The following is a 12,862-nucleotide window of genomic DNA, read 5'->3' on the forward strand; positions in this document are numbered from 1 at the left end:
AGCTGAAGGCATTTAAGTACAAAGGCCCTCACCAGCCGCATCACCCTGGGGGATCTGGAGGTCATGGTGTTGACTACGTGTACCACCGCCAAGTTGTCACACCAGAAGTGGACAGCGTGGTTTGCCAACTGAGACCCCCACAGCCAAAGCGCCACTACCATGGGAAAAAACTCCAAAAACGTAAGGTCTTTGGACAATCCCTGGGCCACCCAATCAGAGGGCCATTGGTCAGCACACCAATGCCCCCTAAAAAAGACTCCGAAACCAGTGGAACCGGAGGCATCAGAGGTGACTTGGAGTTCAGCTTCTAGCAACAAATCCTCCCTCCAGAAAGTCACCCCGTTGAATGCGGCAAGGAACTCCTTCCAGACTAGCAGGTCCTCCCGCATACCTTTATTAATTCGTAAGCGATGATGAGGTAACCGTAAGTTCCCCATAGCATCGCACAGCCGTCTGAGAAAGGGCCTGCCGGGCACAACGGCCTTGCAAGCAAAATTTAAATGGCCAACTAACTGCTGCAACTCAAGGAGGGACACCTTGTCCCTACTCAAGCAGTCCTCCAGTCTCGCTCTAAGGTCTGCCACCTTCTCTAGTGGCAACCGCAGAGTTTGTTGCATGGTATCGAGCTCGATACCTAAAAACGTCAGGATCACCGACGGTCCCTCCGTTTTTTCATGGGCCAAGGGGACCCCTAGCTCCTCAGCAAGCTCAGTAAAGGCTGCCAACAGCCGGGCACACTGCCCCGAACCCGCAGGCCCAGACACCATAAAATCATCTAAATAGTGACAGGTGTCCTTGCAGGCACAGCGGCGACGCAACTCCCATTCCAAAAAGGAACTGAAGCGCTCAAATGCAGAGCAAGATATGGAGCACCCCATGGGTAGGGCCCTGTCCATATAGAACTTGCCCTCAAATGCAAAACCCAGGAGATCAAAGTCTCCCGGGTGAACGGGGAGCAGGCGAAAGGCAGACTTGATGTCGCACTTTGCCATCTCGGCTCCCACCCCGCAGCGTCGCACCACTTTGACTGCTTGGTCAAAGGAGGTGTAATGCACTGAACAGAGTTCCTCGGGTATGCCATCATTCACCGAGCCCCCTCTTGGGAAAGAGAGGTGATGAATGAGGCGGAACTCCCCCGGCGCCTTCTTCGGCACCACCCCTAAAGGAGAAACCCTGAGGGACGGGACAGGGGGGGCATCAAAAGGGCCCAATACCCTACCCTCAGCACATTCCTTTAATATCTTACCACGCACCACATCTTCCATGCCAGCCACTGATTTAAGGTTGGCTGCCATGAAAGGTGTCCTAAGGCCGTGAAACGGAATACGAAATCCAAACTTAAAACCCGAAATTAAATACTCAGCGTCCCGACGCCGCGGGTAGACCTGAAGCCATTCCTCAAGTACCCTCAGCCTTACCGGGCTGGGACCCTTTGCCAGCACCAGGCTGCTGGCCGCCGCCGCCCCCAAATCGCTTTCCTCCCTGGCCACCCTGCCGTCCCTTGGGACAGGCAGAGTGGGCATGGGGTCCAGCACAAGTGGGGCACTCGTGCCGGAATTTACATGCTCGCTTAAAACAGACCCCTTTGGACATGAAGTCCCAGCAGAGCAGCCGTGATTGAACCAGCTGCCCCGCAGGGGTGCGGGGACCCAAACCTTGAACTGGCTTGATAATCAAATGACCGCTATCGGTCCTATCCCCCACCGTTGACTTTGAAGGAGTCATGACCTGGACCCAAAGCTGGACCCAAATCTGATCCCACGGCAAACTAGGGGTTAAGGCGGCCCGCATTCGAAATTCCTCATCGTAGCGCAGCCAGGCCCCACCCTCAAAATCAGTATAACCCCTGTAAATAATGTTCATGTATTGAAACAGGGGAAGGGCCCTATGCGGCTGCGCCCTGGCCAGAACACCCGCATACACCAAAAACCCTGGAAGCCAATGGGCCCAGGTTCTATCGATCCGCCTCCGGCGGATCCGCTCCTTGTCCCTATCCTCAAGATCATCTTTATCCTTCTTCTCCAGTTCCCTGAAGAGAAGGGTAAAGACATCAACATATTCTCCCCGCAAAATCTTCTCACGGGTGGCCTGCGTCAGGTGATCCCCCAATGGCAGCGCCGTATCCCCCGTAGGTAGGGCCCTATACGGAACCACACCAAATCCTTGCATCCCATAGGGGGGCAGGCCAGGCTGAGTCCCGTAACCATAGGGCCAACCAGTGCTCGATGAATTATGCCCCTGCCCGTCCCAGGCAGCGGCCCCTGACGGCAACTGCTGGCACAAGGAGCCACTGGCACACGTAGGCCAAATGGGCTGTCCTAATGGGGGCCAAACTTGTGCGTTATAACCGCCAGAGGTGGAAGGAAGCGACACCCCAGAAGGAGTGGACTGCCCTCCAGCCCCCCACGGCCAAACAGCGTTCTGGTGTGTGTGCAAGTGCGCCTGATATTCCGTACCTTCAGCCAGAGGAGAGTCCACCGCCACAGCCACCTGTCCACAGTCCCCAGGCCCAGGCAGATAGCCTTCTCCTTCCGCTTCAGGCGCAGTAGGATGATGATGATGACTGGAGCTAGGTTCCCCTGTACTCAGGGCTGTCATCTTCTCTAGTGCCAACAGACGAGAGGCAAATTCTTTGTTAAATCCCACTTTTGCGACTCGTTTCGCACCCCTACGTGGCTGAGGTAAATCTCCACCCACTGCCAAACCCGCTGCCCTTTTTTCCAGAGCGGCCATGCGCTCCATCAACTCCTGCCTACTAGGGCCATCCTCATCATCCGATGAGGACAGAGTTGGAGGAGGTTTCTTGGGTGCAAGCCATTTCACCGGCTGTTTGCCCTTGGAAGGGCCCCCTCCCTTTTTGGGTGGCATGCTTTAGCAGGCTCAAGGTGAGGTACAAGAAACAAAAGTATCAGCCTCGTCCCAGTAGGTGTCACCAGAAGCCCTTGTCAGAGCAGTTACAGCTCTCTCCAATAGGAGTCGCCCAACCTCCCCAGTAACAAGCCAAGGCTGCAGTGACCACACTCCCCTAAAGATGTCGCACAACTTTCCCCAGCAACAGGAGTCACCTGCAGTGCGGCTAACACCCACCAGGTGGTATCAGCCACACACACCCAGCCAAATGACCCCCCTACAAGAAGCCAACGGCCTACAGCAATGGGGGAGGGGTGATGGGGGGAATAATAGCCCCGGGGGGGAGCCCCTAACGGGTCCGAAAAGCCCACCAGGCAAGGGTAGTGCCACGGGCAAAGCCAGGCCCACTAGGGCCAATTGCTGTAGTGACAGCCCCGAAATGGCTAGCCCACCAAAGCCCCCGGGCCCGAAAAGATCCGCGCTGCGCCGAGCCGCCGATACCGCGGCGGCGGCGCCCCACACACTCCGCCGCCGTTACCACGGCGGCGGCTCCACAACTCCGGGCCGTGCACAGCCCGCAGCAGGCCCAGCCGGCCCGGCCAAGCTCCCTGCTGCTGTGCTGCAAAGCGCCGGAGCACGGAGCAAGTCCTCCAACTCCGAGCGCTTGAAAAATCTGACGCCGGGAAGGGGCAGAACGCGCACAAAAGCGCCAAGCTCCGCCCCTTCCCAGAACCCGGATGGAGAGGGAGGGAGTCTGCCTCCTTCTCCTTCCAAGGGCTCCAATTGCCGGCTCCCAGCTTACGCGGCGAGCCGCGGCTGGGAGAGCCGAAATAAGCAGATATGAAATGAAAAGAAAGTTTTTTCAAAGTATTCGTTTGTGAAGAATGTACTAGGATGTTCAGTTTTTATGCAGTATATTTCATATATAATGTTACTCATGATAGCAATAGCAACGTAGGCTTTTATTGATAGCTATTTATCCATTTCAGTGCATATGGCTGAAAATAATGCTACATCTTACATGCTTGATTTTAACTGAAAACTCAAATTTGAATGTGCATGTACCAGTTGAAATTTGGCTGTTTTGAAAAATGTTTTAATCATACCTTAATCTAAATCAAAATAGAATAAAGCAGTCCTGTATTCATAAACATTAAACTATGAATGCAGTCATACAGGCTAACTGATACAAAAGCCACGGTATGAAATAACAAATAACTTTTTATTTAATGACTTAATAGGTTTTTAAACCAACTCTTGAACAAACATGGTCCCCTAGGTATATAAAGTATTACAATACAATAAGTAGATTAACTTCCAGTTTAAATCCATGTTGTGTTTGTATACCCAGTACACACACACTCATTTGCGTATATAATATGTTCCTGTTAAGTGTGTGTGTGTGTTTGAATGTCTAAACCTGTGTTGCATAAATTGCAAATTTCCCACCTTCCTTCTCCTGCTGCATTTTTCTGTGATCCCCCCCCCCATAATTTGTGCTCCTGTGAATCAGTGGATTCCAAGGAACATCAAAAGGGGATGATGTGGAAGCTACCAGTGAGAGGGGGGAGCTGCAAAAATCAGCCTCCCCCACTTCTGCATGTGGAAGTACCTAGATAAACGGGGAGGTTACAATCTTTTTTTAAATTTCATTTTACAAGCATCCTAAGATAAACTTCATAATCTATAGGGAACCTTTGTGCCTAATATATGAGATGTTATATTGTGATAAAGCACATTAAAGTTAGATTAATCACATTCCACTAGATTTCACTAATTGTCTTGGATGATAGATTATATTAAGTCAGATATCCTAGGCCCAGAAGTATGAAATATGTTGAGATTTTTTCCTGGACTAAGCGGTTGCTAACATAAAGCAAACATTCATCTCTGGGTATGGCACAGATGTTGATTTATCCCCTGCTTTTTAAATCAATATATCTAATTCTCAGCCCATCTAGATCTACGGATACTTAAAGCCAAAGACTGGAGCTGTGAATGGACAAGACAGATCTTTCTATAAACTTGAAAAAAGCCCCAGGTTTGCAGAAAAATCTGAAATATGAAAAAAAAAATATTTAAAAAATGGTAAAGTTGTTTCTGTTGTTTTACAATATAGATGTCCTTAGTGGCCATCGCTAGGCAACAACAGAAGTTTTGTCAGACTTCCAGGCTTTGTTTCTTTCAACAAAAGGCAGGAGGAGGGAGCAGGACCTTTGAAAGATGATTCATCGGGGTTGGGTCTGGCAGCACACACTGGGTGACTTGTTACCACACAACCTGAAAGACTCTGCCACAGAAGCTTGTTGGATGACCAAGGGCCAGTCACATACTCTTAATGTAACTCCTCCTGGGGCTGCTGTGAAAATAAAATGGAAGAAAATGATATCTGCTGATTTGGATCCCTATTGTGGAAAAGTTGGGGGTTAAATATATTAAATAAAATATAAAGGCAAAGATGAGGATGCAGGTAAAGGTTGATTGATGAGTAGGAAGGAGAGAAGGAACGGGGAAAGATGAGGGTATGGGAGTTGCCAGAAGGAAAGAAAGAGAAAATAGTGGGGTGGGGGGAAATGGCATGTTGCTTCAGATCCTTGAGAGTCTCCTGCTTGCACCTTACAATGATTTATTTTTAAATGATCTCAGTCTATGTGAATCTAGTTATCCAGTTGGGTACTTTATGATAACAGTTAAACGCTTTTTAATATATTGTATAGTGCGTGTATATCTCCCTTGTAGATGGTAAACTAGTTGCTGTTTCCCGGAATTGACTAAAACACTCATATGTTTATGGTATAGATAATGTCTTCTAAGAACATTTCCTCACCAGAGGTGGAACAGTAAAGGTAAAGAGTGCATCACTTTTGCTGAATGCATGATTTCCAGTTGGTATGAGGACACTTGCATGAAGTTCTGATTGGCATAAAGGACATGCTAATCATACATATCGCTTCATTTTGTTCTCTGCAACTTCCTCTGTCATTAATTCTGATTGACTGTAAGTCAGCAAATAAGGATGCTTCATATTCTTGTTTGGCTGCATATTGCATGTGATCGAGGTTCTATGATTCTTCACAATTCACCTCAAAATTTGTCTGCATTCCATATATTTTATAAATACATAATGAGAGAACTATCAGATAGTGAAATTTGCTTGTGAATGATTTCCCTGCAACTTATTCTTCTATAATGCATACTGGGAATGGAACATCAGTACACATTTTCATTTTAGTGTTATACCATCTAAGTCCATTAGAAGGATAATTCTGCTTAGGATTGCGTTGTTAAACTGCTACATCTAATTGCTAGCAGTTTCTTGCAGCAGAAAATATTAGGGTGAATCCTATAGAAAAGTGTGCAGGAGGAGCTGGCAGAGCGTACCTTCCTCACCATGCCCTTTTCGCATTTGCTCCTTCATGCCCCTCAAACCTCTACAATAGGAGAAAAGACCTTCATAAAAATTTTCATAAAATTGGCAGAAGAGGGAGAAGGGGGCATCTTCTTCCACTTCTTTCTCCTTACTATACCCATCTTTGCTGTGGCATATTTTGTTTGCAATGGTTGACCTTCACTGGAGGATTTTTGGGGTGCGCCCAGAGGGCTGCTGGGAGAAGGGAAGATAAGCTTGGCTGATTCCTTTCCCAAGACTTTTCCCATAGGATGTAACCTTAACTCATCCAGGGCTGCTTCCACACACATTGGATAATGGACTTTTCAATGCTCTTTAGTGATCATTTGGAACTGGGTTTTTGTGTGTGAAACAAAAAATCCACTTCTGAAGTATTGCTAAAGTGCATTGAAAGTACATTATTCAACGTGTATGAAAACGGCCCCTGGAGTACACGGGGCTTGTTTTAGTTCAACATGAATTGAATGTGGAACATGAGGATAAACAAAATACTTTTAATAAGCTTGCTATATGCAATGTGTCACAGCTTTGGTATCTTAAATACAGCAGGTAAATAGGTCACTAAAGACTATGGCTACTCCCATAATTCCAGAGGAGTAGCCATGTAAGTCTCATGTAACAAAACAAAACAAGACATCCAGTTGGACCCTAAAGACTAATATTCATTTCAGCTTGGGTTTTCCTGAGCTCTGACTCACAAAAGCTCATGCTAGAATAAATGTTGTTAGACATTAAGGTGCCACTGGACTTCTGTTCCATTTACATAGCCTTCATCCAATAGGACCACCAATTTCTTTCAGAAATGCACAAATGTGACACATCAAATCACAAATATGAGAAGTAACAGCTTTTTTCTAAATTCAGTGGATAAAAATTCAGAAAAAAATGAGCTGAAAAATCAAGCAGTATTTGAATGTTTGTCAAGGTCAGTAGATTGCCTACTATGAATCATTTGACATTTTCATCTTTTAAAAAATCATCATTCTGATATGCTTACGCATGCCTATATCTTTCTTAAATGAAACTAAAATTTTGTTCTGTGCAACCTGTTTTTATTCACTTACAGTTCAAAACCAATTCCAGTTTTAAATCTACTTCTTTATAGTTTAATTCTTTTTGTGAAGCTAACCTTTTATTTTTATTTGCACTAGAGACATGTTACAAAAAGTTTCATATAGAACCATGCTTGTATTTGCAAGTAGAACTGAAAAGGCTTTTTTGAAATATACAATGTTATTGTTTTCATGAATGAAATTATGGAATGCTGTTACAGCAATGTGCATTACAAAAGTTGTATTTGATAACTAAGGTCAAATTTAATTTGCTACAAACTCTTAAACAAACAATGTGCTTAATTGTGATACTGATTGCTCACTGCTTTAGTGCCACCTAATGGCCATACTAAGAGCAGCCACAGTGTTCACTTGCTTAAGAGCTAGCCTGCAATTTCTGTATGAACTATAATAATATTCTCTGATGTGTAACAGGGCAGTCAGATGAAAACTATCAAGATTCTCAGTTATTTACTGAATTGTCGCTGTTTAGTTTCAATTGACGATTATGGTGGTGTTGCAACAATACTAAATGGGAAGTTTCATTGATATAATTGAAAATAAATCTTTTCTTGTAAGACCTGGTGGGGCATATCTCTATCAGACAATGATACAGAGTAGGATGAAAATATAATATCATGTCACAACAAAGATTAGACAATACTGCATGTTATGTGAGATAACCAGGGGTGCTCTTTTGGGTGCCAGTCCTCTCTCTCCTTTAACTTGAAGCTCCACCCTCAAATGTGTATCTGCATCTGCTTAATATCTGAGGAGGAATTAGCCAGTCATTTCAGTGGAGGGCCAAAGAAACTGGAAATACAGATTAAGCTGTCCCAGAGGAGCAGATCTGTGCACATAATGAAGCTCTTGTGTCAGAAAGTTAGTTGTTTAAACTTTGGCTGAATCCACACTTACCAGCCCAGCGCTAAGCAGGCAGAGTGAGAGCGTCTTTCTGGTGCGTTTTATGATGTCATCGCACCACAGACACTCAATCTGAGCTGAAATCTGGAATATGTTTTGCAAATACTTTTACTAACTGACAAGCAATGGCAAATGTGTTTGCGATACATCCTCCTTCTTGGCCTCCATTCAGAGTGATGGCACTGGTTCTTGTACTCACTTTAAATTGTCTTAGTGACACCATCTCATATCTGACTAGCTATGTGACAGCGCTACAGTGCCAATTCAGAATGAGGGCAAAAGTATTTCCATCATACTGAACTTGCTTCAGAGTCTTGATACTTAGTCAGGTATGATTATCTGTTTGGTACTGTGACATCATCACATTTACAGTGTGAGCTCTAGTTGTCTGGGAACTCCATCAGAGAAACACAAGGTAAAAAATGGTGCCAAAACAGAAGCTGACAGGGGATGCAAGTACCTTGAGGAGAGCAGCAAGAAATTAAATATTGAAGGCAGGGATATTGAGGGACATCTTGTTCCCCCTTGAATCCACCAATTTCGCAATAGGGTTTGTCAGAGAATATACAGTACACTACCATTAATGATGTTCAGACCTATCTACATATAATGGACATACATACAACAAGATGGAATTATGCAGCAGAATATTAAACTTTCAAAAATTAAGAAGGTTAACTGTTATATTTATTGCAGTGAGAATGGGAACGTTACCTATAGGTGAGCAAGTTAGCAATTCAAAAATCCTCTGTTTTAAAATGCCTGACTTTTTATTTCTTGTCTCTCTTTTTTTGTCAGACAATATTTTTCTTGACAAGCCTTCATTAAAATATACCCAAGTGGATACAGAGCAGACATCAATTATTCCTGTTCACCAGGTTATTGACAAAGTGAAGGGGTATTGCAGTACTCGCTCGGACAACTTCTATAAAAATATTATTATGTCAGATTCTTTGAGCCACAGCACAAAGTTCTGAGGACATTTGGAACAAGGAAATGCAACAGAGCCTGAGAATTCACAACGTGAAGGATTTGCTGACTAATTAAGGAAATAAATATTATGACCATGTTGTGTTTTAACCATTTTATCATCATTTGTTTGCAACTCCTTACTGAAAAGATTCTCCCTCTACCATCCATAGTTATGGAAACAGATCATCCAATTAGTTTTCTCCACTATCACAGTATTAAGGCTGAGACTTCTCCATCAGTACAATTGTCAGCTTTCTGCCATGTCACAGTACATTAATTGTATGTTAATCCTGTTGATATCATTGCCATACATGAAGCATACTCTATGGATTGCTCGTTTATGCCAAGACCAGAGCTATACTTGAACATACATCACCCATCATGCTTTCAAACTCAAGCTGTCCAGTTCTTGAAATAAGTGGAGAAGCCCACTGACAGGAGCTCTACTACACACAAAGTAGTGTATTACTGCCTATCATTGCTAACACATGCACCTTTACGCTCTGCTTTACATTCATATGTTAATATGTAAAATTAATTGTATCCAGGTGTGCCAGTCAAGAAATCTATATGAATCCAAGACACATTTACTACTTCTTTTGAGTGTATCTGCATGTAGAGTCATCCCTTTAGCTGGAAAAATGAGAAGAGATAGAGAAGAATGATGTAAGCCATTTTTAGTCCCCCTTGGGGGGAAAGATGGGGCATAAATGATGTAAATAGATAAATAAAAAGGCAATAATTACATGGATTAACATGATTTCATTCTGCCAAAACAACTGAGGTAAGCATACCCAAGGGTTTTTTTTAACCCAGCCCAGCACTCATATCACCATCTTCCTCTAGTAAATCATCATATACATGTTTTACTTCCTAGATTTTCATATACCGATCTGAATTACACCCTAAGATGAAATACTATGCCTACAAATGCTTATATCCAATGAAAATAGTAGCCTTACAGAGGAAGCTTTTTTTTTTTACTGTCTATCCTATTTTCCTTTTAGATGAAGTAACTGGCCAAATGAACTAAAAATTAGACTGGATTGGTTGGATCTTACCATTTTTTTTCTGTTGTTGGAACTGGAAGAAGGGCCCCCTTTTGACTACTATTTAAGCATTATGAAACATGCATGAATAAAAGCCATGTGGGAGGATGGCTTCCATGAGTTTGGTGAGATTGTGTGGAAATGCTGGAGGGATCTCATTGTATTAAAGATGGATGTCACAATGCTTCCTCCTGAATATTACTTCCTGTTTACTTTCTCCATTCCCTATCAAAAATTTGTCTCCAACTACAAGTGATCAGTTATATAATCTCCTACATTACCTGCTCGTATTATCCCCTATGTATGCAGTGGAAAAGTTATTTATCTGTAAATCTTGAATATGTTTTAATTCTTATAATTAAGTGTAACTCTTTCATTATGTATCACGTATATTTAAGTGTAGAACTTCCTTACGTGTAGGCAGCCAAATTAAATTGGACAGTTACAGTGAATTACGAACTACAAACTGTTTAGGTCCTGGCTAGATGTCACTGGAATTAAAGTTACTTAAACAAAGTGTTTCACCTTAGATGAGTTGTGGATCCAGCTGCATATGTATCAGTTTTTGAAGACATCAAATCATGGCGGAGTTTAATGGGATTAGACAACTTCATCATAGAGTGGATGATTTGTATTTATACACGAAATATGATATATCTCTTTCCCATAATAGTTTTCAGTATGATTTCAATATCATTTTTTCAGTTAAAATGTTTAAGGTGATGCGAAAAGAAACCAAATGTCAATAAATAATGATAATTTAATAAAATATAATGGGTTAGACCTAACTAGATTTTTTGCTGGTGAAAAAGAGAGGACAGGGTCCTCTTTCACTGCCAAAAAGGCTCTGCTGGGGATCACAGGGTCTGCGTGAACAAAAGCCCGATGGAATGGTGGCTGCAAATTCTAATTGAATGCATTTGACAATCGAACTTAACAAGTTTTGAAGGTGTCAATCATTCATGAACCAATCACCCAGTCCTTTTTGGTTCATGCTAAATGGCTGTGAATGCCTGCTGAACAGGTTTGCTTATAGTGTTCCTCCCAAAATTGAGCATGTATTGCCAAGCCAAATACATTAGCAGACATTAGGGACTTCTTGGATGAACACCAAAATGTAGGATTTTTTTAATGCAGCATTTATTTATGATGGATTTATATAATTTGGAACTGATTTAACTATGAGTGAATTCATACAGTCACCATTACCTGTTGCACCACCAGAAGGTTTTTTGTAGTTTTTCAAATTAGTAATTGCTATGCAAATTAACATTTTGATTATCAAATTCTACAGTCTCTGAAATTCCAGCTTTTTTTAAAAAAATAAAGTGTCTAACCCTTGTGGAGTTTTAAGGGGAAAGGTGCGGGCAGACATTTAAAAAAAAATTAAAGCTGGGACTACAGCGTTTGTAGATCAGCAGTAGATCATTTGATTGCTAGTTCACAAGTGCAACTAAAAAAACCTCCAAAAGCTTTCCATTGGTATGGACGTCATGGCTGTAGGAAAAGTTGTTTGCACTGTAATACTCTGTTAGGAAAGAATACAGTGAAGCAGCCTTTCAAACAGCCACAAATGGGCTGATGAACAATCAGAAAACTGGCCACCTGTTTACAATTTGCAAACAAGCCATGAGCCAAATTAGTGGGTGATTGTATATCCCTAGCTGTAGTAAGGAGGGGGATTAGGAGAGTCTTGGTGAAAAAGGTGGTCAGATCCAATCCAATAAATTAATTGTAAAAAGTAAACATGTTCCTGTCTCAGTCTGCGCTGTGCTTAATCTTCAGATTAATGTACAGTTTCCTCTATTGTCATTAAATTACGAATAGCCTTTGCTTTTACTACCATGTAGTAATCTTAAAATGACTTTTTGGTTACACTTTTTCCAGTGCTGTTTCTTCTGTCATATGTTTTTCAATGCAGATCTTTCCTTTTGTTGTTGGCATAGCATTACCTTCCTTGTACATAATTATTTATTTTTGAGGTTTAAAATATGTCGACATTGTGTAGCTGAGCAGTGGCCATTGTTTTTGTTATACATATCTGTTTCACATTAGCAGAAAAATTAGAAGAAAATTCATCTCAAGTACATAGATTTGTATTTTTTCATGTCAAAAATATACTGTGTATTGTATTATTTTAGCATTATGAGGGATATGGTGATGTAATAGTCAGATTTTACTCCATAGGAGCTAGTGAGGTGAATTTAGATTCTGACCAAACCAGAAATACTTAAAGATTTATTTCTACTGTTAGTACTTCAGATAATTAAAAAAAATTTATCACAGGTGTCTTTCTTTTTTCTTTCTTTGTAATTCTGTGGTAAAAATGGGGGAGGGGTTATTCTGGAAAATAGCCTGCTGTTTTAAGTGTATATGACTTTGTTTTATCAGATCTCTGGGAAGAAACGTGCAAAGCTCAGAATGTCAGATAATATATTTTGTATTAATTTGTTTTTCTTGGAAGTAATAGCTCAGCATTACTCCTATTGACCTAGGAAAAATGAGCATTTACTTTTTGATAGCTACTTGTATTGACATGTGATGACAGCTGGTGCCACACACAATAATTGTAACTAAATGTTGACACAATGCATTGTGCATGACAA

General features: G+C 42.3%; 1 protein-coding gene across 2 annotated transcripts in view; it reads left to right on the forward strand.

Annotated features, from left to right (window-relative positions):
• The window catches only part of ADGRG6 (adhesion G protein-coupled receptor G6), a 183,255-nt gene extending 170,714 nt beyond the window's left edge, over positions 1 to 12,541 (forward strand). Inside the window, exons 25-26 of one of the 2 annotated variants that reach the window (XM_054980850.1) lie at positions 5,650 to 5,696; positions 9,034 to 9,114. In XM_054980850.1, the coding sequence (XP_054836825.1) occupies positions 5,650 to 5,663 (14 nt within the window). In that variant the 3' untranslated portion in view covers positions 5,664 to 5,696; positions 9,034 to 9,114. Of the gene's footprint in view, positions 1 to 5,649; positions 5,697 to 9,033 lie in introns of both variants that reach the window. The other variant, XM_054980842.1, reaches the window with a different exon arrangement.
• The last annotated feature ends 321 nt before the right edge of the window (positions 12,542 to 12,862 follow it).

This window comes from Eublepharis macularius, chromosome 1 (assembly GCF_028583425.1).
Source record: "Eublepharis macularius isolate TG4126 chromosome 1, MPM_Emac_v1.0, whole genome shotgun sequence".
NCBI classification, from domain to species: Eukaryota; Metazoa; Chordata; class Lepidosauria; order Squamata; family Eublepharidae; genus Eublepharis; species Eublepharis macularius.